The sequence below is a fragment of the Hemitrygon akajei genome, chromosome 1, assembly GCF_048418815.1.
Source record: "Hemitrygon akajei chromosome 1, sHemAka1.3, whole genome shotgun sequence".
NCBI lineage: Eukaryota > Metazoa > Chordata > Chondrichthyes > Myliobatiformes > Dasyatidae > Hemitrygon > Hemitrygon akajei.
In genome coordinates, this window is record NC_133124.1 from 68394508 (window position 1) to 68421164 (window position 26657).

The 26657-nt window shown below is 46.9% G+C and overlaps 1 protein-coding gene across 1 annotated transcript in view; it reads right to left on the reverse strand.

The window, feature by feature from the left end:
- The window catches only part of sspo (SCO-spondin), a 288864-nt gene that overhangs the window by 123362 nt on the left and 138845 nt on the right, over positions 1–26657 (reverse strand). Inside the window, exons 61-69 of the mRNA XM_073052198.1 lie at positions 22583–22677; positions 22044–22093; positions 21230–21400; positions 20695–20865; positions 17649–17728; positions 17057–17226; positions 13770–13816; positions 5030–5230; positions 4467–4637 (exon numbers count right to left, since the gene is read on the reverse strand). Of these exons, the coding sequence (XP_072908299.1) occupies positions 4467–4637; positions 5030–5230; positions 13770–13816; positions 17057–17226; positions 17649–17728; positions 20695–20865; positions 21230–21400; positions 22044–22093; positions 22583–22677 (1156 nt within the window). The remainder of the gene's footprint in view (positions 1–4466; positions 4638–5029; positions 5231–13769; positions 13817–17056; positions 17227–17648; positions 17729–20694; positions 20866–21229; positions 21401–22043; positions 22094–22582; positions 22678–26657) is intronic.

The following is a 26657-nucleotide window of genomic DNA, read 5'->3' on the forward strand; positions in this document are numbered from 1 at the left end:
TAATTTGCTTTAATTCCTCCTTTTATTAGACTCCTGCTTTGGCCACATCTCTAGGAAGTTACCCGCCTCCTCTACCCTTTGCTGCATTGCAGGTGGTTTTGAGTATGGGAGTATTTGCTCTTCAGACATGCTGGCCTGAAAATAGGTGGAAAGGTATATTGTGCTGAGAAAAGGTCGAAGGGTATGAAGTGTGGGGTCATGCATTCCTCAGGATAATTTCTGGGAATGACAGTCTATTCAAGATACACTGGACAGTTTGAGGGTCTGTTTCTTGGAGTTTAGAAGAACAAGGAGTAATTTGTGCATTATTTTATGTATCTTAAATATACAAGATCCTTAATGAGGCTTGAGAGAGTAAACAGAGAAGTGTTTTCACTAGCAGGAGAGTATCGAACATCAGGGCAAGTTGCTTGACACGGAGGTGAGCAGAAATAACCTCTCTCAAAGGCTGTTGAATCTGTGAAATTCTCTGCCCCCTCACCCTCCCACCACTCCTGTAACTGTGCTGCCTATCAGAATATAGAACAGTACAGGCCCTTCAACCCACAATGTTGTTCCGACTATATAAACCTACTCCACAGTCAATCTAACCCTTCTCTCCAATACAACCTATAACCTTCCATTATTCTTTCATCCACATGTATATCAATGAATCTCATAAACGTCCCTAATGCATCAGCTTCTATCACCATGTCCCCACCACTCTCTGTGTAAAACATCTATGACATCTATCATCTCCCCTAAACTTTCTCTATTAACCTTAAATGGACATCCACTGGTATTTGGACATTAGGTACTGGCTGTCCAGTCCATCTATGCCTCTTATAATAAGACCATAAGATATAGGAGCAGAAGGAGGCCATTTGGCCATTCAATTGTAGGCTGATCCAATTCTTCCAGTCATCCCCACTCTCCTGCCTTCTCCCCATACCCTTTGATGCCCTGGTTAATCAAGAACCCATCTATCTCTGCCTTAAAGCACCCAATGACTTGGCCTCCACAGCCACTCGTGGCAACAAATTCCAGATTTACCACCCTCTGGCTAAAGTAATTTCTCTGCATCTCAGTTTTAAATGGACACCCTTCAATCCTGAAGTCGTGCCCTCTTGTCCTAGAGTCCCCTGCCATGGGAAATAACTTTGCCATATCTAATCTGTTCAGGCCTTTTAACATTCTGAATGTTTCTATGAGATTCCCTCTCATTCTCCTGAACTTCTGGGAATACAACCAGACGTTCCTCATACAGTAACCCTTTCGTTCCTGAAATCATTCTCGTGAATCTTCTCTGAACCATCTCTAATGTCGGTGTATCATTTCTAAAATAAGGAGCCCAAAACTGCAGACAATACTCCAAGTGTGGTTTCATGAGTGCCTTATACAGCCTCAACATCACATCCCTGCTCTTGTATTTTATACCTCTAGAAATGAATGCCAATATTGCATTTGCCTTATTCACAACTGATTCAACCTGGAGTTAACCTTCAGTGTATCTTGTACAAGGACTCCCAAGTCCCTTTACATCTCTGCATTTCAAATTCTCTCCCCATCTAAATGATAGTCCACCCATTTACTTCTTCCACCAAAGTGCATGATCATACACTTTCCAACACTGTATTTCATTTGCCACTTCTTTGCCCATTCCCCTAAACTATCTATGTCTCTCTGCAGTCTCTCTGTTTCTTCAACACAACCTGCTCCTCCACCTATCTTTGTATCATCAGCAAATTTAGCCACAAATCCATTAATCCCACAGTCCAAATCATTGGCATACATCGTAAAAAGCACCGGTTGCAAGACCGACCCCTGTGGAACTCCACGGGTAACCGGCAGCCAGCCAGAATAGGATCCTTTTATTCCCACTCTCTGTTTCCTGCCAACCAGCCAATGCTCCACCCACGCTAGTAATTTCCCTGTTAATTCCATGGGCTCTTATCCTGCTAAGCAGCCTCATGTACAGCACTTTGTCAAAGGCCTTCTGAAAATCCAAGAACACCACGTCTACTGCATCTCCTTTGTCTACCCTGTACTCCGTAATGTCATCCCTGACAATCGATTCCAACAACTTCCCAATGACTGATGTCAGGCTAACAAGTCTCTAGTTTCCTTTCTGCTGCCTCCCACCCTTCTTAAATAGCGGAGTAACATTTACAATTTTCCAGTCATTCAGTACAATGCCAGAGTCTATCAATTATTGAAAGATCATTGTTAATGCATTCGCAATCTCTCCAGCTACTTCCTTCAGAACCCAAGAGTGCATTCCATCAGGTCCAAGAGATTTATCCACCCTCAGACTATTAATATAATGGTCTATATGACTATATATGACTCAGACTATAATGGTGTGAGGGTGGATAAATCTCCTGGATCTGATCTTGTGTACTTCTATCAAGTTGCCTCTCATCCTCCTTTGTTCCAAAGGGGATTAAATTGACCTTATTTCTTACCTCCTTCACGTACATGAGGAGTAAAAATCTTTACGTTACGTCTCTGTCTGAATATGCAATGTGCAAATTATAGTAATTTGTAATAAACAGCATTACAACAGGACAGTCAATATAACATAGAAATACAATTGTGTCAGTGTGAATTAATCAGTCTAAAGGCCTGGTGGAAGAAGCTGTCCCAGAGCCCACTGGTCCTGGCTTTAATGCTGCAGTACCACTCTCTGCAGAGTCCTGCGATTGAAGGAAGTGCAGTTCCCATACCAGGCAGTGATACAGCCAGTCAGGATGCTCTCAATTGCACCCCTGTAGAAAGTCCTTATGATTTGGGGACTCATACCGAACTTCTTCAACCGTCTGAGGTGAAAGAGGCGCTGTTGTGCTTTTTTCACCACACAGCCGTTATGTGCAGACCTAATGGCGTCCTCGGTGATGTTTATGCTGAGGAACTTAAAGCTGTTCACTGTCTCAACCCCATTGATGTCAATAGGGGTTAGCCTGTCCCCATTTGTCCTGTAGCCCACAACCAGTTCCTTTGTTTTTGCGACATTGATGGAAAGGTTGTTTTTTTGACACCACAGTGTCAGGGTGCTGTCTTCTTCTCTGTAAGATGCCTCATTATTATTTGAGATTAGGCCAATCAGTGTAGCATTGTCAGCAAATTTAATTAGCAGATAGGAGCTGTGGGTGGCAACACAGTCATGGGTATACAGAGAGTAAAGGAGGGGGCTTAGGACACTGCCCTGAAGGCACCTGCGTTGAGGGTCAGAGGGGCAGAAATGAGGGAGCCCACTCTTACCACCTGCTGGCAATCTGATAGTAAGTCCAGGATCTAGCTACACAAGACAGGGTGAAGGCCGAGGTCTCTGAGCTTCTTGTCAAGCCTGGAGGGAATTAAGGTGTTTAATACTGAACTGAAGCCTTTCCTCATAAGACACATTCTCTAATCCAGGCAGCAATCTGGTAAACCTCCTCCTCTGCAGCCGCTCTAAAGCTTCCATGTACTTTCTACAACAAGGAGACCAGAACTGAACACCATACTCCAAGTGTGGTCTAGCCAGAGTTTTATAGAGCTGCAACATTATCTCATGGCTCTTGAACTCAATCCTCTGACTAAAGGCGGCCAATATACCATACACCTTCTTAAACACCCTATCAACTGGTGTGGACCCCCAAGGTCACTCTGTTCCTCCACACTGCGAGGAATCTAGTCAGTAACGTTGAACTTTGCCTTCAAGTTTGATCTTCCAAGGTGTATTACTTCACACTTTTCTAGATTGACTTCCATCTGCACTTCTCAGCCCAGCTCTGCATTCTGTCAATGTCCCAGTGTAATTTACAACAAACTTCTACAATGTCCACAAAACCATGAATCTTTGTATCATCTGCAAACTTACTAACCTGCCCTTTATTTCCTCATCTAAGTCACCTATAAAATTCACAAAGACCAGGGGTCCAATAAATATTTCCCCGTGGACCACTAGTGCGCAGCCTCCTGGCAGAATACACTCCATTTATTACACCCTCTGTTTTCAGCTAACTCCAAATGCACACAGCCCAGTTTTCCCGGATCCCATACCTCCTGACTTTCTGAATGAGCCCACCAACGGGGACTTTGTCAAATTCCACACTAAAATCCATATACACCACATCCACCACTCTACCATCTTCAATTTGATTCTTCACCTTCTCAAAAAACTCAGTCAGGCTAGTGAATCGCAACCTGCCCCTCATGAAGCCAAGCTGACTAAGCTTCTCTAAATCCTCATAAATCCTGTCCTTAGCTTGCCAACCACTGATGCAAGATTCACTAGAGTGACCTACACTATTCTAGAACAATCTGACAGTGATTTTCAAAATGGTGTTATGATGTTGTTCATGCCATTTTTACACTGGAAACTGAGCACAAGGAAGTTTTTAGGCCTCTTTCTTAAATCTCTCTCTCTGCCAATGTGTCTGTCTCCCTCGGTTTCTCTCTCCCATCCTAGTTCTCTCTCTCATTGTCCACAAGTGGTTTGTACAGACCTGTGCACAGACTGGAATTGGTATGACACATTCGGCTCTGCTCTGCCTCGCCTAGACACTGCACGCCACCAAATCGTTGGGGTGGCCTGTTACACCTCCGGGTTCGGATTGACACACCCACACATCCGTCACACTCTGACCACGCTGACCATGGACTCCAGGCACCATCCACTGCATGGAAAGAAACCAGACAGAGCACACACGGTTAGTCCATTCACAACCAATATGTGATAGATTTGTTTGTCATATTCTCTGTCTCCTCACTCCTGCTTCTCTCCCTCGCTTTCCCTCTTCCTTCATTCCGACTCCTCATTCTGCATCTACCAACACTCCTCCCTTTCTCCATAGCTCTGCTATTTCTCTGTCTCTCATCTGAATCCTCTCTTCCCTCTGCCTATATCTTCTATTCTCTGTCAACTCCCCACATTCCATTCCTCTTCCCACTCCACCATCAGAGAATAAAATTCCCACTAATCTGCCCACCTTAATCATCCACCCCCTCTCTTGCCCCAGGTTCTCTGAAGTCTTCCTTTGCTATTTAGTGCTGGATCCTTTGCAGTTACCTGGACAGAAGGACACGGAAGGGCAGCGTTCCACGGCAATCTGCAGGCCGATGTTTCCATGAACTTGCTCCGTTCCCTCGCACATTGTTCCATTGTTCCGAGGCTCTGGACATGCACAGGAACGGTATCGCGAAGTTGACTCCACACCGCACGTTTTGGAGCAAGGTGTCCATGGAGACCAGGAGCACCACCCTCCATCCACTGCAGAGGGGAGAGCACCTTGTCACTACAGACAGTGCGAGAGTTGAACTCGAAAGAGTTGGCAGACCAGTGAAACTGCAGCACAGGACTACAGAGTGGTGATCTTAGGCCAAAGCCTACAGTCACAGAGCCAGAGGATCATAGAAGGGCAGAAACAGGCACTCTGATCCAACTGGACCACGCTGACCAAAATCCCAACTCAGCTAGTCCCATTTACCTTCATTTGACCTATAATTCCTCATAACACAATGCTAGCATTCATTTCAAAAGGTCTAGAATGCAACAGCAGGATGTGATGCTGAGGCTTTATAAGGCACTGGTGAGGCCTCACCTTGAACAGCTCTGGGCACCTCATCTAAGAAAAGATGTGCTGGCATTGGGGAGGGTTCAGAGGCAGGTCACAAGGATAATGCTGTGTAAGAAAAGGTTATCATACAAGGAACATTTGGTGGCTGTGAGTCTGTACTCACTAGAATTTAGAAGGATGTTGGGAGGGAGGGGAGGAATTTCATTGAAATCTTTTGAATGTTGAAAGGCCTAAACACAGTAGATGTGGAAAGGATGTTTCCCATGCAGGGGAAGTCTAGGACAAGAGGGCACAGCCTCAGGATAGAGGGTCATTCATTTAAAATAGAGATGCAGAAAGATTTCTTTAGACAGAGGGTGGTGAATTTGTGGAATTTGTTGCCACAGGCAGCTGGGGAGGCCAGGTTGTTGGGTGGATTTAAGGCAGAGCTTGACAGGTTCTTGATTGGACGGCATTAAAAGTTATGGGGAGAAGGTCAGGGAGTGGAGCTGAGGAGGGGAAAAAAGATCAGCCATGATTGAAAGGCAGAGCAGACTCGATGGGCCAAATGGACTAATTCTGCTCCTATGTCCTATGGTCTTATGGTCTGATAATCTTTTCTAACCATGTACCTGTCCAACTGTCTTCTCAATGAGGCAACCTGCAGGCCAATGTTTCCATAAACTTGCTACAATACAAAACCAGATTGTCATGATTATGCTTGTATTTTGAAAGACCATAGAATATAGAATGATACAGCTCAGCACAGGCCCTTCAGCCCATGGTGTTATGCTGACCCTTTAACCAACTCGAAGATCAATCTAACCCTTCTCTCACACATAGTCTTCCATTTTTCTTTCATCCATGTGTCTTATAACTATATAAGAGAATCTTAAGTGTCCCTAATGTTTTAGCATCTGGTATTAGGCATTTCTGCCCTGGAAAACGGAGCTAGCTGTACATCCTGTCAATGCCTCTTATCATCTTTTACAACTTAATTAAGTCACCTCTCATCCTCCTTCTCTCTAAAGAGTACACCCCCTAGTCTGCTCAACCTTTCCTCAAAAGACATGCTCTCTAATCCAGACAAAATCCTGGCAAATCTCCTCTGTACCCTCTGTGAAGCTTCAATATCTTTCCTGTAATGAACGACCAGACTGAACCCAATACTCCAAGTATGGTCTAACTGGTGTTTTATAGAGCTGCATCATTATACACCGTACACCTTCTTAACCATCCTATCGAATGCATAGCAACTCTGAGGTATATCTGAACATGGACCCCAAAATTACTCAGTTCCTCCACACTGTAGAGAATCCCACCATTAATCTTGTACTCTGCCTTCGAGTTCAGCCTTCCGATGTGTATCTGAGCTTCATTTACTTTTAGGTTCCAGCACAACAAGCCAGTGCTGTCCAAATACACCCATGAGACAAATCAACCTCCTAGCCGGTACAGTTTTGGAATGTGGGAGGAAATTGGAGCACCCAGAAGCAACCCATGCAGTCGCAGGGAGAACGTACAAACTCCTTACAGGCAACGGCAGAATTACGCTGGCGCTATAACAGTGTTATGGTAACCGCTAAGTATGTATCACTTCACACCTTTCTGGACTGAACTCCATCTGCCAATTCTCAGCCCAGCACTGCATCCCATCTCTGTTGGATCTCTCCAATTCTCAACCCAGCACCAAATCCTATCGCTGTTGGATCTCTCCAATTCTCAGCCCAGCACCGAATCCTATCATTGTTGGATCTCTCCAATTCTCAGCCCAGCACCGAATCCTATCGCTGTTGGATCTCTCCACTTCACCCCATTACTTTCAATTTTCTTCCAACCCCTCAGACAACAGAGTTCATGGAGTTTAAGGTGAGAGGAAAGAGTTTAAACAGGATCTGAGTGCTAGGCTTCTTTACACAAAGAGTAGGTAATATCAGGAATCCACTGTCAGCAGAGATGCTGAAATCAGATACTGTCACTATGCTTGAGGCATTTAGATGGACACTTAAATAGGTGAGGGGCAAATGAGGTTAGTATAGAATGGCAAAATGACCAGCATGGGCATAATTGGCTGAAGGTCCATTTCTGCACTGTAAAATTCTATGCCATTTTAACCTCAGTTCCAAATTTCCACTATTCCCAGAAAGCTTTCACGGTTGCATTTCAAGAGCCCTTCTACCTCCACTTTACACCATCCTGACTGAGCTTCTACTTCTTCTTTAGGCATGAGAGTTCCAAAGATGCACAACCCTCTACAGAAAATATTTCACTTTATCGATTTAAATGGTGACCCTAGTTCTCCATGCTCCCACAGGAGGAAATATCCCCTCCACACCTACTATATCAATGCCCCTCCCACTCTTCTATTCCCCCCTCCCCCCCACCCACCCCAGCGGATACAAACCCTGCAGACACAACCTACCCATTCCAGGCATTATTTGAACAAGCCTTATTTGTAGCAATGACATCTTTGTTAAAATAAAGAGACCAGCAGTATGCAGCAGTCCAGATATGATCTCACCCTGCCCTAGGCAACTGAAGCAGCACAGTTTCCTAACTTTGCATTCAGTTTCCCCTCTATAAATGATAACATTTTCAGACTTCCTTATTACTCTCAGCTACTCTCATTCTAGGCTTTAGTGAGTTGGACACTGAACACCCGGCATCCTTTCATCTCAGAGCAATGTGACATTCAGCAACACTGAACCCCCCCCGCCCCCCATCAGAAACTGAACTGGAGTAGCCGCGTACACAATGTGGCTGCCAGAGTAGGTCAGACGCTGAATCCTGTGGAGAGTAACACACTTCCTGACTGCTCGGACCCGGCATGACCACCATCTACAAGGCTCATGTTAGGAGTGTGATAGGACACCCTCCACTTCCCTGGATAAGTGCAGCTTCAACAACATTCAAAACTGTCAGCACCTTACAGGACATAGCAGCCCACTATACAGACACCCCATCCGCAACTATCCCATCACTCCACCTCTGACACACAGTAGCAGCAGGTTGCAACTCACCACGACAGCACCTTCACAAATCCATCACTTCTACTAGTTAGAAGGACGAGGGCAGCAGGTGCTGGAGAACACCACGACCCATAGGTTCCCCTCCAAGCCACACAGCTTTCTGACTTGGAAATATATCACCAGTCCTTCACTATTGCAGGGTCAAAATCCTGGAACTCCTTCCTTAACAGTACGATGGGAATACCCACACCTAAAAACTGCAGTCAGTCAAGGATGCAGTTTGTCAGCACCTTCTCAAGGGCAACAGCAGATGGACAATTAACTGCTGGCTCAGCCTGCGAAGCCCACATCCTGTGAATAAATTAAAAAGCCTCTCACCATTTCTGTCTCTCTGTTAGCAACAACTTCAACAACTTTTCTAGTCTTGTCCATTTATGGTTTGTTATGGTAGCCAAGTTCTCACCAGATGGTCCTGGTTCCCCAATCATTGGTACAGATCTTGGTAATCCGGGGGGCATCCGAGCTAGCATGACCTTTCTTGTTCTTATCATTCACAACTAGTGAATGATAACAGGAAAAGTATTCGCACAGTTCCAGAGCAACATGCCAGTACTTGAACCAACCAAAACAGCAACTGAGGAGTTCTGGAAGAGTATATGGGAGAAAGAAGCATCACATGACACCAGTCGCAATGGCTGAAAGACCTACAAGCGAGCTTCTGCAACCTCCCAGAGGAAGAACCAGTCACCATCACAGCAGCAGATGTCCAGCAACAGGTAGCAAGTATGAAGAACTGAACATCACCAGGACCTAACATGACCCACCCTTTGGCTGAAAAAATTAACAGCATAACGTACACCGCCGGCAGGTCAAATGAACCAGCTGCTTGAAGCAGGCTCCCACCCTGACTGGCTCACTCAAGGACAGTACTCACAGTGAAGGATCCTCTCAAAGGAGCAACACCATCAAACAACCAGTCTGGAACCTGCCTGTCAACAACATAGAAGTTCCATCAGACTTCATGGCCGCCAAGCTGAAGGAACATGTGTGTAAATCCCTGAGCCCTGTTCAGAGGGGGATTGGTAATGGAACCAGAGGCTCTAAGCACCAACTACTAGTTGTCAAAGCAGTCACGTGGGACTCTAAGACCAGGCAAACCAACCTAAGTACAGCCTGATTGATTACGAGAAAGCATACAACTCAATGCCCCACACATGGATCCTGGAAAGCCCGTCTCTGTACAAGGTCAACAAGACACTAAGGACTTTCATCAAGAACTCAGTAGGCTGTTGGGGGACAATGCCAGAAGTTAACTCAAAGACTCAGTTAAATCCTTGCTGGATGGTTCTTAGTTGAACTGTGCTTTTTCAGGAGAGGTAAACAAGATACAATGAGTGGAGACTATCCTTTTAATTGTAATTGTGTCCAATTCAATTCAGGTCAAATAATTTCAGTTGTTTAGACTGAAGATGAAGTACATGGAGTCATAGGGCACAGAAACAGGCCCATCGGCCCATCATGGCCTTGCTGTCCATCGGGATGTTTCTACACCAATCCCATAGACTAACGGAGGCCTACACTACACACACCAATCCCATTTACCAGTCTCCTCAGCCTTGGTGATTCAGATACCACTGAAGCGTTGCAGGAGTCTTTGCCACCATCATCCTCAGGAGGCAAACATCTCAATACCAACCACCCCCTGGGCAGAAACAACTCTTCTTTATAACACCTTTAAATCTCTCATTCCTTCCCTTAACCTAGTCCCTCTGGTTATAGATTGCTAGTTTACTGCTGTCTTCCCTATCAATGCCCTTCATGACACACAAGTCAGTGATAATAAGGAACTCATCAAATCGAGCAGCATCCATGGAGGGGAACAAACAGTTGACGTTTCGGGCCGAGTCCCTTCATCAGGACTGGAAAGGAAGAGGACAGAAGCCTGATTAAGGTGGGGGGAGGGGAAGGAGTACCAGCTGGCAGATGATTGGTGAAGTCAAGTAAGGGGCAACAAAGTTAGAAGCTGTGGGAGGGGTAAAGGGTGGAAGGTAAGGAAGGGGCTGAAGAAGAAGAAGGAATTAGATAGGTGAAAACAGTGGACCATGGGGGAAGAAGGGGCACAAAGGGAGGTGATGGGTAAGAGAAGCAAAGAGAAAGGGTGAAAGGGAAATCAGGAATGGGGAATGGAAAAAGAGAGAAGGGTGGGGGTGAAATTACTGGAAGTTAGAGAAGTCTATATTTATGCTATAAGGTTGAAGACTACCCTTTCATTTGTAAAACTTCTTTTTAAAAAACTTGATGGCTAGCTTTTCCTTGCTTACCTAATATTTACAGTATTTAATATAGAACATAGAATGGTACAGCACAGTACAGGCCCTTCAGCCCACAATGTTGTGCCAACCTTTTAACCAACTCTAAGATAGATAGATAGATACTTTATTCATCCCCATGGGGAAATTCAACTTTTTTTCCAATGTCCCATACACTTGTTGTAGCAAAACTAATTACATACAATACTTAACTCAGTAAAAAATATGATATGCATCTAAATCACTATCTCAAAAAGCATTAATAATAGCTTTTAAAAAGTTCTTAAGTCCTGGCGATTGAATTGTAAAGCCTAATGGCATTGGGGAGTATTGACCTCTTCATCCTGTCTGAGGAGCATTGCATCGATAGTAACCTGTCGCTGAAACTGCTTCTCTGTCTCTGGATCGTGCTATGTAGAGGATGTTCAACAGTTGAGCATCATCGATCTCTAGAGCAGGGAGTTGCAAAGATTCATCACCCTCCAGGTGAATGGCTGACTCCTTACTCAAATTTCACTTCTTTTTTAAATTCTTTCAGTATCTTTAAGATCTGAGAGACCATGGAAACTTCTTCAAGACTTAATCAAGAAGTTGAAATGCAATCTATAAATTTAACTTGGAAACCTAAGCAATCCATACACTGCAAACTTTTTCTTTCAAAATATAGAGAGCAACATTTTCTATATGTGCAAGTCTCTTCACAAATATGACTAAGATAGAATAGCACTATGTCTGTATTTAAGTACTTTTGATTAGTTAACAGTCCAGATAACTTACAAGAGACCATAGTAAGCAACTTACAAAACCTGTCCACATTCCTTTGCATGGTTCACACAGGTCACTTGCCCATTCATATTTATATCATTTGTCAACTTGGATACGCCTTGTCCTGTTTCTTCATCTAAGCCACAAACACAAAACCAAGCAGAGATAGGGTGGCGCTTTGTAGAGTACCTGTATTCAGTCCACAGGTAAGGTCCTGGTCGCTCCATCCTCTCCCATGCTGACCTCTCTACCTGTCCCCTGTTAGAAGTAGGGCACATTACAGCCTTCCAGACTGAACATCAGCTTCTCAAAATGCAAGTAACTCTGTTTATCTGTCAGTATGAGAACTGGCCGTTCGTGCCCATCTCCCATCTGTGATTTTCCTCTCTGAACTAGAATACCCTGAGCTGGTGGGCAAGTCCCACAGTCCTTTAATTAGCATCACAACACAAGTGCTTCCAACTGCCTCATTAACCCACCTGATCTCACCTTATCACAAATAATCACTTATTCTCTGCAATTTGCAGACCCCAGTCAGTTTGGATTGGCAAAAACATCTCCACAGTCTCCATCAGCACAGGTGAACCACAGGGACGTGTATTTAGCTCCCTGTTCTATTTGCTTCATACCCACGAGGGTGTGGCTAAGTACAGCTCCAACACCGTATCCGAGTTTGCTGATGACACCACTGTTGTATCACAGGTGGTGATGAATCAGCATACAAGAGGGAGATTGGAAATTTGGCAGAGTGGTGTAATAACAACAACCTCTCACTCACTGCCAATAAGACAGAGGAACTGATTGTAGACTTCAGGAGAGGGGAACCAAAGGTCCACGAGCCAGTAATCATCAGAAGATCAAAGGCAGAGAGGATCAGTAACTTTAAATTCCTGGGTGTCACTATCTCAAAGGACCTGTCCTGGTCCCATCATATAAATATAAATGTGAATACAGTACAGCAGTACCTCTACTTGCTCAGAATTCGATAGAGATTTGGCATGTCATCAAAAACCTTGGCAAACTTCTGCAGATGTGTGGTGGCAAGTGTGCTGACTGGCTGCATTACGGCCTGGTATGGGAACACCAAAGCCTTTGAACGGAAAATCCTACAAAAGGTAGTGGATTCAGCCCAGTACATCACGGGTGAAACCTTCCCAACCATTGATCATATCTACCTGAAATGCTACAGTAGAAATGCAAAGATCCTCACCACCCAGGCCATGCCCTTTTCTTGCGGCTGCCATTAGGTAGAAGGTACAAGTGCTTCAGGACTCACACCACCAGGTTAAAGAACAGTTACTATTGCTCCATCAGACTCTGGAACAAAAGGGGATAACTATACTTATTTACACTCTTATCTTGTAATTTCATGCTCGTTAGTTATTGCTATTTATTTATATTTGCATTTGCACAGTTTATTATCCATTGATCCTGCTTACAGTTACTGTTCTATAGATTTGCTAAGGATGCCCACAGGAAAGGATTCTCAGGGGGGTGTATGTGGTGACATGTATGCACTCTGTAATAAATTTTACTTTGACTTTGAACTAATAACAACTTCGTATTTTCTCAGTCCCAGTTCTGATTAAATCTTCCTCTTTCCACAGATGCTCCCTGGCCTGCTGAATGTTTCCACGATCTTCTGGTTTTATTTGTAGTATTTGTCTGAGCAATTATTTAAAAGGTGTTTGAACAGGCACTTGGACAGGAAAGGAGTAGAGTGAATATGGGTCCAATGCAGGCAAATGGGATTAATGTAGAAAGGCATCACTGTCAGCATGGATGCAGTGGACTGAAGGGCCCATTTCTCAACTCTACGTTCTATACCTCCATAATTATATCATGGCTTTTGGAATTATTTATTTAGAGGTACGGCACAGAACTGGCCCTTCCAGCCCAATGAGTCACACCAGCCAGGAACCCACCTATTTAACCCTAGACTGATCACAGGTCAATTTACAATGATCAATTAACCTATTAACCGATTCGTCTTGTGACTGTGGGAAGATCACAGATAACATTTCGTTCCACATTATCCACCCTGCTGGTTACATCTTTAAAGAACTCCATCAGGTTTGTCAGCTTCCCTTCATGAAACCATTTCACGGCATCATTTGACAAAGTCCATCGTTACCATCATCTCGTTGTCAGTTGTTTAACTGGTCAGCCACATGCACAGACATCAAGCCAGTGCACATACCTATACCTACCATCACAGGGGTGACTGGTGCACATCAGCTCCCCCTCCACGCAGGAACTGCAACCAAGAGAAAGTGGATGTTAGAACCAAGCTGCATCCAAACGGTAGATTGTAAACCAGCTTTCCCTGACCAGAATGTGCAATGATCGGGTACTACTGAATTCACCACAATCACATGACCCACTCAGTTAAAATGTGAAAAATACAGACAGTTACTGAGATCTTTGAGCATTAAACTTTACACTTATTAATTTCTGGGATCTGGGTGTCACTGACAAGGTCAGCATTAATTGTCCATCCCTAATGGCTCTTGAGAAAATGTTGGTAAGTCTTGAATCAGAGAATTCCAGATGGCGAAGGTACAATTGGTCACTGAAGCTACTCCAAGAGCACCTTCCAAACCATCAAGCTCTACCAGCAAAACGGGCAGCAGGGAACTCCTGCTGGAGGGGTTTGGACCATGTGAGGCAGAAGGGTTTAGATGTCATTAGCTTGACACAACATGGTGGGATGAAGGGACTCTTCCTGCACTGCATCATGCTAGTTCTAAAGTTCTGAGATCAAGTTCAGTCTGAAACAGTGTGGATGAGTACACAGGAACTGAGGAATCCACCTCCTTCCAGGCCGTGGACCTCCACACCTGTCTACTGTAGAGGTGAAAAATCTAATCCCGGACCTTGCTTCTGCCTTCAACGAGAAAGGGCCATGCCATGCCAGTGTGAAAGGGTGGGAGTGATCTCAGCTGGAAAAAAGCAGCCGAGTTCCCTTGTAAAAGGCCAGCAGAGTAGTTACCAGGGCCTCGACCACTCCCTTCCAATCCTCAAAAGTAAATGAAAGGGAGCAATGTCTTGTCATCATGTTTATCAGTCAAGTGCTTGAGTTTCCGATGTTATAGGGACTGGTGAACCCCTCTATGCTAAACAGTGACTGCATTCAGTAAGCATTGACTACTTGAGGAATTTCAGTTCAGGGCCTATGAGCTGCAGTCAGAGTTCTGCACATTGTGACACACAAGGGAGGGGGAAAATTACCCAGATACAGTCCGGAGGAAGTTACATTGCTTGGATTAACTTGCTTTAACCTGGTGAATGGTGAGGGAGAGGACAGTGTGACTACTGAAGAGGCAGGTAGGAGGACCCAGGATGAGTTCTTTTTGGAGCCTCAGCCCCTTCAAGAAATTTTACGGTGAGAGGGACAAAGATTTAAAAGGATCCTGAGGACACCTTTCTTAAGCAGAGAATGATGTGCACAGTATACGGAAAGACTTCTAGAGAAAGGAGTAGTGGCAGATACAATAACAATATTTAACCTGGCAGATAAGTGGATAAGAAAAGTTTAAAAGGAATATGAGCCAAACATGGGAAATTAGGACTGTCTTAGGTGGGCATCTTAGTTTTCATGGACCAGTTGGGCAAAAGAGCCTGTTTTCATGTCATCCAACTCCTACTCCTGTGTGGTCAAGGGTGGGGACTGCAGGGAGGCTGAACATGGTGCCAGCTGGGGCTGAAATGAGAAATGCAGTATCACAACAGATAGCATTTTGAGGGGAATGGAGAGGGCTACCTGCAACAGAGACATCAGGACCTGAAGATTGCATTGTCTACTTGTTGCTAAGGTTAAGGACACCTTTCCTGTACTGGTGAAGAGCTTGGAATGGGAGGAGGAGGATCCAGGTGGGCACAAAAGATGTAGCCAGAAAGGAGGTAGCTTGGGACAGAATTCAAAAGCAGAGCCCCGAGGGCAATAATCTCCAGATCGCTACCTGAGCCATGTTTAAATTGGCAAAAAGTGAAGAGGATTAGAGAGATGAAGATGGCTCAGAGGAGGGTGGGAGAAAAGGGTTCCAACTTATGGGACTCTTGCATCAATACTGGGAAGAAATGGGTTCCTATCTATGGAACACTTGCAACAGTACTGGGGAGGAAAGAGTTGTACCCTTGCGATGGGCAAGACTTGTGACAAGGAAGTGTAAAGGAGTGAGATAGATCAGCTGGTTGAGTAGAGTCACAACAATAATCCAGCATTCAGTGTTGGTAAGACTAAGGAATTGATTGTGGACTTCAGGAAGGGGGAAAATCAAGGGATCAGCAGTGGAAAGGGTGAGACAATTCAAGTTCCTGGGTGTCAACATCTCTGAAGATCTATCTTGGGCCCAACATATTAATGCAATTACAAAGGCACAACAGTGGCTATATTGAGGAGATTGAGGAGACTTGGGATATCACCAAAGATGCTCCTAAATTGATATAGATGTATCATGGAGAGCATTCTAACTGGTTGCATCACTGTCTGGTATGGAGGGAACACTGCACAGGATCAGAAAAAGCTGCAGAAAGTTGCAAATTCAGCCAGCTCCATCATGGATATTAGCAAAAGGTAATGTCTCAAAAGCGCTCCATCCATCATTAAGGACCCCATCACCTAGGACATGCCCTCTTCTCATTGCTACCGTCAAGGAGGAAGTACAGGAGCCTGAAGCCACACACTCAATATTTTAGGAATACAGTAGCTTCCTTCTCACTGCCATCAGATTTCTGAATGGACAATGAACCCGTGGACAATACCTATATTTTTCTTTTTTTCCCTCTGTTTATACACTAGTTATTTAATTATATAAAGATATAATATATAAAAATTAAATATATAATTTAATTAAATAAAAATAGAGGACATTGCCTCAAGATTCAGCAGAGAAGATTTAGGACAGAGGTGAGGAGAAACTGCTTTTCCCAGAGAGTGGTGAATCTGTGGAATTCTCTGCCCAGGGAAGCAGATGAGGTTTCTTCACTAAATATATTTAACACACAGTTGGATAGATTTTTACATAGTAAGGGAATTAAGTGTTATGGGGAAAAGGGAGGTAGATGGAGCTGAGTTTACAGACAGATCAGCCATGATCTTATTGATCTTATGGCAGACTCAATGCGCGCGCACACACCTTATTGTAAATTATAATTGTTTTAAATTATGTATTGCAATATACTACCGGGGCTAAACAACATATTTCATGACATACATGAATGATATTAAACCTAATTCTGTTTTTGACTCAATTTCTTCCAGTTCAGAGAATTCCAGAGATCGACATCCACTGAGAGAAGATATTTCTACATATCTCAGTTTTACATGACCAGTCCTTTAACTTGCAGTTACATCTCCTGTTGATGGCTTCCTCCTGCTGCTAATTTCTTGTGTTATGACAGGCCCTACAAGAGCACCAGTTTGTAGTTCAGCTGAGTGGTCACTTTCTAGAGAAGACGAGGTTTGTTGATCAGGAAGCACAAGAGTGACACTCACCAGTTATTGCATCCATCATTCCCAGGTACAATTCTACCTGGTAAGTATCTTTTCCTTGTCACTAAATCAAGACATGAACAGTCCTGTCGATCAACACATGTGGTTCCATTCTCATTTAACACCTTGCCATTTGTACAGTAGCAACCTGGTTCACAGCTCCAGATACAGAACTAAAAAAAGAGTAACAGACAGACAATAGTGATGTGAATACACCGTGTATACAAGTGACAGGTAAAGAGATGTGCAGTGAGGTACAAACATATCATTGCTTTGGTCCTGAGATGTGATTTCACTCCAGTGAACAGCAGTCTGACCCGAATCGTCCATGGTTTGACCCCATCAATAATTGTGACCCTGATGTATGGTGTTTTGACCATATTGTGTGGTAGTTAGACCCCAGTCTGTGGAGTCAGACTCTAATCTGTGGGATGTTAACTCTTGCCAATGGAAAGTGACCTTAGCTGGTTCTAGTTTAACCAATGGGGCTTGACCCCAGTTATGGCTGGCTTTGAAACACAACCTCATTTGACCACTAAGAACTTGTAACCTTTTCTTGAATAGAAGCCCAGGAGATAAGGAAGATGACAGTTACCGTGAGGTCAGAGCAGGTTCGAGGACAAGCAGGTCCACAGGGGTCGTACACAGAACCAACAATGGATGAACAATCTGTAACTGAAATAAAATGGAGCAACGGTCAGAAAAAATCTGATGGAATTGGAGCCCACTGACCTCATTTTCCTGCTCAACGTTCACACGGACCCTTGGAATTACAATCAGGAGCACCAGAATCTTAGAAAATAACACCAAAGGAAGAAGCCTTTTGGATGGCTGTCATGTGCTGGCCAATAAATAACTCCCTAGTCAAATCTCACCCTCTCCACTGGGTCCACGGCCCTGCAGGTCACAGCTCTTCAACACATGTACAGCTCTAGTGTAAATGTAGAGAGACCTTCTGCCTCTCCCACCCTTTCAGGCAGTGATGTCCAATCTCCACCAATTTCTGGGGGGAAATTCCCTGTATCCCCACCTCATCCTTCCACTGATTACTTTAAATCCCTGGCCTTTGATGCTTGACCCTTCCACTGAGAGAAAAAGGTAATTTACTCATTTGAGGCTCCTCACTTCAATTAAGTCTTGCAACTCCCTGTGTTGTAAAGAAAGCAAACCTAGCTTATCAGTCTCAGAGTGCAGTGGTCCCAGAGCGAGGGCTTTAGTGAAGATGATGACTTGTGAATAGCAACAGCTGGCTATCTTTGCATTTAGTTACTGCTTTAATTCACTAAGAGAGGGACTTCAGATTCCAACAGCTTGTACTTTGAGAGTAATAAGTTCCTTCCTTAATTCAGAGTACCAAGAGCTAGCCATAGCAAAACAAAATCAGCTTCATGAGCTTTCCTCACACACTACATGAAATGTCAGAGGGAAGACCAGTTGAAAAACAAACTCTGGAGGCACTCAGCAGGTCAGGCAGCATCTGCGGAGGGAAACAGGTTTCAAACCGAAATGTCAGCTGTCCGCTCTCACCATAGATGCTGCAGACCCACTGAGTTCCACCAGCAGTTTCCATTTTTCCTTCAGATTCCAGGATCTGCAGTCTTGTGTCTCCATCTCCAGTGTTTCTGATGACCATGTGTGCAGGAATGTGTCCAGCTGCAGCTCCTGATTGACATCATCGTGCATCTGGAGCTGTGGACAGATTCACTGCGGAACATCTGTGATTTTGAGCACATGGTGAGTAGAACAGTTTGAGAACTAGTCACCCCACAATTATTGTCTGAAGAGGTAGAAAGGCATGGGTGACCTTCAAGCGGAGCAGTGGGCACAGGCAGGAAAAGCAGCAGCCCCCCTGTGGCCAGCTCACATGTACATTGAAATGCATCATTTGCATCAATGACCAACACAGCTCCAGAACTATGCTAGGTGCAGCCCACGGCTGTCACTCTGTTTCTGGTGTCAACAATGCCCACAACTTACCTGCCCATGTATCTTGAAATGTGGGAGGAAACCAGAGCACTCAGAGGAAACACACATGGCCACAGGAAGACCAGACAGTGGCAGGAATTGAACCCCAATCTTGATCAATGGCACGGTAAAGTGTTACGGTAACCACTATGCTACTGAGCCACCTCACTGTTAACAGAAGTCTAAACAGACACATTGTTTGGGATAACATTGGGAAGGAATGGCCTGTTGGGAGGAAGTAGCCCGGTTTATGGCACCATGGTTGGTTCTGCTGCAAAGGGCAGCTGGGAAAAACCAGGAGAGCTGTAGTGATAGATAATTCGGTTGCGAATGGAGCAGACAAATGTTTCTGTGACCTGGTGTGGACGATGCGTTGCCTCCCTGGCACCAGTCAGAAATGTCTCAAAGTGGCTATGGGGCTTTCTAAAAGTGGAGGGTAATTAGCTAGAGAGGTGCTATGTGCTAATGCTAATGACATAGGACAGAGCCAGGAAATCCTGCCATGAACTGGGAGGGCAAGGTCAAAGTCTCAAAGGTTATAACTGAATAATTTCCAGTACCACATACAAGTGTGGTTACAGCATGATAGATCCAGTGACTGTGAGGCTAAGTGGATACTGTAGGAGGGAGGACTTTTGATTTCTGTATCACTGAGGCCATTCCTGGAGAAGGTGCAAACTGTAAAAGTGAGTTAGGCAACACCTGCTGGTGCTGTTGGGGAGGATTTAAACTCCTCCCTCCTCCCTCCTACAGTATCCCCTTAGCCTCACAGTCAACAGGGGAATGGGCCAGAGTATAAAAGTACAGTTGAGGGACAGTGTGGTCGAATATTGAAGGGAAACTTAATCAGGCCGCCAATGTTCAAGAACAGAAGAGCAGGACTAGAGGAATCCGAAACAGTGCAAAGTGCACAACAGTACTGATGTGGCCTCAATAACACCCTGTGCAATTGTAACAAAACAACTGTTTCTCAACTCCAATCCCTTCACAATTAAGTCCAAAATGCTGCTTGCCTTTTTAACTACTTGCTGAATATACCCACAAACCTTTTGTGACTCATGCACTTGAACACTTAGATCCCTTTTAATTCCCCTCATTGAAGTGCATCGCAGTCTTCCCCACATTGCACTCGCTTCGATCTTCACCCACTCGTTCACTCTGTCTGCATCCTGTGGCAGAATCACTATGCCCTCAGCACAACACGCCCTTCAACCTATTTTCCTATCAGCATGAAACTAAGGAGCCAAATCCCAAAGAGATGCAAGAGTAACATGTCCCAACATTAACTGGGATCCTCTCACACCAGACAGGCCAGTCTCACATTAGAACAGCTGATTTCAGTGTTCAGCCCTACGGGCGAAGTAGGCCAGGACAAAGGTAAAAGGCTCTGTTTTCATGTTGGGATTTGTTAAGACTGTGCAAGCGACATTCCTCTCCTCTTCTCTTCTCACATATTCCTTCCTCCTCTCCCTCCTCACATATTCCTTACTCCTCTCCCTCCTCACATATTCCTTCCTGCCCTTCCTTCTTCCTCTTCCCTCTTCACATATTCCTCCTTCCCCTTCCCTCTTCACATATTCCTCCTTCCCCTTCCCTCCTCACATATTCCTCCCTCCCGTTCTCACATATTCCTTGACCTGCTGAGCACTTCCATTTTAATTCCCTCAGACCGTTACCTGGGCATTGCACTTTGGAGCACAGCTCGGACACGGTGCCTGGACCCACGCAGAAATCTCCGTCACCCTGTGGAGCAGGGTTGTCACATAGTCGGCTGCGAGATCGCACACCCTCTCCACAGGTCCGTGAGCAGTCTGTCCACGTGGCCCAATCACCCCACTGTCCAGACTCTGCAATGAGGTAGATCAGTGTCACTTGAACAGAAATACTGTACCAACCAAGAATGGAATTAGAAATAAACTGATCAGCTCTGAGCAGAGACCTTCATCCCAGACTCCTGTCAGGATGAGCTTCTAATCCTAAGATCTCACAGGATTTATGTCCACTGACCAGCAGAGTGATTCTCACACACCCCACTGCCATTTCACATCGTACCCCATTGAATCCCACCCTGCCATTACCCCCACCGTAATATCTCACTCTGTCCTCACTCCCAATCCTATATCGTATCCCACTCTGTCCAATCTAGTTCCTTTCTCACTCCTCCGCACAATAATATTCTGACTGGCCCCGCTCCCCGTTGCCGGCACTCACCAGCACAGGGCTGAATGTTGCAGGGAGAATCTTCTTGTTCGGGGCCATTGCAAGCCAGACCACTGCCAGATGCAGGGGGATTGGAACAGAATCGGAATCGCTGCTGCCTTCCCCCTCCACAAGAAGTGGAGCAGTCACTCCACGGAGACCAGTTCGACCAGTGACCATCCACTGTGAAAGAAGAACTCCAGTGAATCTCCACGTCTACTGTACGTACCCAATGCATCAGTGTGTAGGCGGAGGGACAAGGTGGGTGGGGGGTGAGTCAGACGGGAGGATGAGGGCTGCCCACAGTCAGGCAGCGGGGCAGTTAGGGACTAGCTCAATGAATGGGAGATCAGAGTCAGACTGTGAAGGGGGGGGCCAATTTGTGAGAAAACAGATTATAAGAGAGGGTGCGGAAGAGGCAAATGCCAGAGGAGAGGTGAATGTTGAAGGGGGAGTGTTGTGACGGATCCACTTCAGTGTTGGCGGGAAGCAGCAGTGAGTTGGGTCACAGTAAAAGGGGAATTGAAGCTGTGGGTCACAAAGGAGGAATTTACAGACAACAAGGGCAGGAACACAGGGTTGCAGCTTTGCCCAGTGGGTCAGGGTCAGGGTTTTACAGGGTTCTGGGATGGTAGGGGATTATTGATGAGCTCCTGTGGGAGGCAGGGGTGGACTGAAATTTTTCTCTGCAGTTGAGATTTAGATAAGGAAACATTTGTGATCTTGTGTGGTTCTGCGATGATCACAGATTCACGATGTGCTGATATCTATTCCAGGCTCTTCTCTTTAAAACAGGTTGACATCGGGGAAGGGAGAGGTTCCTCACCATCACACAGCTGCTGCGAGCAATTTCCAATCTGGCCACTTAGACAAGAGCTGAGGACAGAGGATAAAATATATATTTATCTGCAAAGTTTGTCGTTCACAATAACAGACACTGTCCTAGACAGAGAGAACAGACACAATGACCCAGACAAAAGAAGAGACATGGTCACAGACAGGGGCAGAGACACACACACTGACACAGACACAACAACAGAGACACGGTCGCAGACAGGGTCAGAGACACACACACTGACAGAGACACAACAACAGAGACACGGTCGCAGACAGGGACAGAGACACACACACTGACAGAGACACAACAACAGAGACACGGTCACAGACAGGGGCAGAGACATGGTCACAGACAGGAGCAGAGACACACACACTGACACACGGTCACAGACAGGAGCAGAGACACACACACTGACACAAACACAATATATTCCAGCCCACTGCAAGCTGAGGGGCGATTCCCCTGTATGCTCTAATTCCACTGCATTTATTGAGGGTCCCCAACAGAAGCAGAAGCTCCTCACTTACCAGGTGCTGCATCCTCTCACCACACTGGCTCCAGAATGATAAATCTCACCTCCTTCGACACACGGGCACTCAGCAATAGGAATGCACCGACCGTCCTGGAAAACATCGACAGCTGCATCTAACAACCTATAGCTTCAGGATTTGGAATCACCACAAATCCAAACCCACTCACCTCATCAGCCACATCCCTCAATCCCACTCACCCCATCAGCCACATCCCTCAATCCCACTCACCCCATCAGCCACATCCCTCAATCCCACTCACCCCATCAGCCACACCCCCTCAATCCCACTCACCCCATCACCACATCCCTCAATCCCACTCACCCCATCAGCCACATCCCTCAATCCCACTCACCCCATCACCACATCCCTCAATCCCACTCACCCAATCACCACATCCCCTCAATCCCACTCACCCCATCACCACACCCCCTCAATCCCACTCACCCCATCACCACATCCCTCAATCCCACTCACCCCATCAGCCACATCCCCTCAATCCCACTCACCCCATCAGCCACATCCCTCAATCCCACTCACCCCATCAACCACATCCCTCAATCCCACTCACCCCATCAGCCACATCCCCTCAATCCCACTCACCCCATTAGCCACACCCTTCAATCCCACTCACCCCATCACCACATCCCTCAATCCCACTCACCCCATCAGCCACATCCCTCAATCCCACTCACCCCATCAGCCACATCCCCTCAATTCCACTCACCCCATCAGCCACATCCCTCAATCCCACTCACCCCATCAGCCACATCCCTCAATCCCACTCACCCCATCAGCCACATCCTTCAATCCCACTCACCCCATCAGCCACATCCCTCAATCCCACTCACCCCATCAGCCACATCCCTCAATCCCACTCACCCCATCAGCCACACCCCCTCAATCCCACTCACCCCATCAGCCACATCCCTCAATCCCACTCACCCCATCAGCCACATCCCCTCAATCCCACTCACCCCATTAGCCACACCCTTCAATCCCACTCACCCCATCACCACATCCCTCAATCCCACTCACCCCATCAGCCACATCCCTCAATCCCACTCACCCCATCAGCCACATCCTTCAATCCCACTCACCCCATCAGCCACATCCCTCAATCCCACTCACCCCATCAGCCACATCCCTCAATCCCACTCACCCCATCAGCCACATTCCTCAATCCCACTCACCTCATCAGCCACATCCCCTCAATCCCACTCACCTCATCAGCCACATCCCTCAATCCCACTCACCCCATCAGCCACACCCCCTCACACTCACCCCATCAGCCACATCCCTCAATCCCACTCACCCCATCACCACATCCCTCAATCCCACTCACCCCATCAGCCACATCCCTCAATCCCACTCACCCCATCAGCCACATCCCTCAATCCCACTCTCCCCATCACCACATCCCTCAATCCCACTCACCCCATCAGCCACATCCCTCAATTCCACTCACCCCATTAGCCACATCCCCTCAATTCCACTCACCCCATCAGCCACATCCCTCAATCCCACTCACCCCATCAGCCACATCCCTCAATCCCACTCACCTCATCAGGCACATCCCTTCAATTCCACTCACCCCATCACCACATCCCTCAATCCCACTCACCCCATCAGCCACATCCCTCAATCCCACTCACCCCATCAGCCACATCCTTCAATCCCACTCACCCCATCAACCAGATCCCTCAATCCCACTCACCCCATCAACCACACCCCCAATCCCACTCACCCCATCAGCCACTTCCCTTCAATTCCTCTCACCCCATCAGCCACATCCCTCAATTCCACTCACCCCATCACCACATCCCTCAATCCCTCTCACCCCATCAGCCACATCCTTCAATTCCACTCACCCCATCAGCCACACCCCCTCAATCCCACTCACCCCATCAGCCACATCCCCTCAATCCCACTCACCCCATCACCACATCCCTCAATCCCACTCACCCCATCAGCCACATCCCTCAATCCCACTCACCCCATCACCACATCCCTCAATCCCACTCACCCCATCAGCCACATCCCCTCAATCCCACTCACCCCATCACCACATCCCTCAATCCCACTCACCCCATCACCACATCCCTCAATCCCACTCACCCCATCAGCCACATCCCTCAATCCCACTCACCCCATCACCACATCCCTCAATCCCACTCAACCCATCAGCCACATCCCTCAATCCCACTCACACCATCAGCCACATCCCCTCAATCCCACTCACCCCATCAGCCACATCCTTCAATTCCACTCACCCCATCAGCCACATCCCTCAATCCCACTCACCCCATCAGCCACATCCCTCAATCCCACTCACCTCATCAGGCACATCCCTTCAATTCCACTCACCCCATCACCACATCCCTCAATCCCACTCACCCCATCAGCCACATCCCTCAATCCCACTCACCCCATCACCACATCCCTCAATCCCACTCACCCCATCAGCCACATCCCCTCAATCCCACTCACCCCATCACCACATCCCTCAATCCCACTCACCCCATCACCACATCCCTCAATCCCACTCACCCCATCAGCCACATCCCTCAATCCCACTCACCCCATCACCACATCCCTCAATCCCACTCAACCCATCAGCCACATCCCTCAATTCCACTCACCCCATCACCACATCCCTCAATCCCACTTACACCATCAGCCACATCCCCTCAATCCCACTCACCCCATCAGCCACATCCTTCAATTCCACTCACCCCATCAGCCACATCCCTCAATCCCACTCACCCCATCAGCCACATCCCCTCAATCCCACTCACACCATCAGCCACATCCCCTCAATCCCACTCACCCCATCAGCCACATCCCTCAATTCCACTCACCCCATCAGCCACATCCTTCAATTCCACTCACCCCATCAGCCACATCCCACAATCCCACTCACCCCATCAGCCACACCCCCTCAATCCCACTCAACCCATCAGCCACATCCCTCAATCCCACTCACACCATCAGCCACATCCCCTCAATCCCACTCACCCCATCAGCCACACCCCCTCAATCCCACTCACCCCATCAGCCACACCCCCTCAATCCCACTCACCCCATCAGCCACATCCCCTCAATCCCACTCACACCATCAGCCACATCCCCTCAATCCCACTCACCCCATCAGCCACATCCTTCAATTCCACTCACCCCATCAGCCACATCCCTCAATCCCACTCACCCCATCAGCCACATTCCTCAATCCCACTCACCTCATCAGCCACATCCCCTCAATCCCACTCACCCCATCACCACATCCCTCAATCCCACTCACCCCATCAGCCACATCCCTCAATCCCACTCACCCCATCACCACATCCCTCAATCCCACTCACCCCATCACCACATCCCTCAATCCCACTCACCCCATCAGCCACATCCCTCAATCCCACTCACCCCATCACCACATCCCTCAATCCCACTCAACCCATCAGCCACATCCCTCAATCCCACTCACACCATCAGCCACATCCCCTCAATCCCACTCACCCCATCAGCCACATCCTTCAATTCCACTCATCCCATCAGCCACATCCCTCAATCCCACTCACCCCATCAGCCACATCCCTCAATCCCACTCACCTCATCAGGCACATCCCTTCAATTCCACTCACCCCATCACCACATCCCTCAATCCCACTCACCCCATCAGCCACATCCCTCAATCCCACTCACCCCATCAGCCACATCCTTCAATCCCACTCACCCCATCAAACACATCCCTCAATCCCACTCACCCCATCAACCACACCCCCCAATCCCACTCACCCCATCAGCCACTTCCCTTCAATTCCTCTCACCCCATCAGCCACATCCCTCAATTCCACTCACCCCATCACCACATCCCTCAATCCCTCTCACCCCATCAGCCACATCCTTCAATTCCACTCACCCCATCAGCCACACCCCCTCAATCCCACTCACCCCATCAGCCACATCCCTCAATCCCACTCACACCATCAGCCACATCCCCTCAATCCCACTCACCCCATCAGCCACATCCTTCAATTCCACTCACCCCATCAGCCACATCCCTCAATCCCAC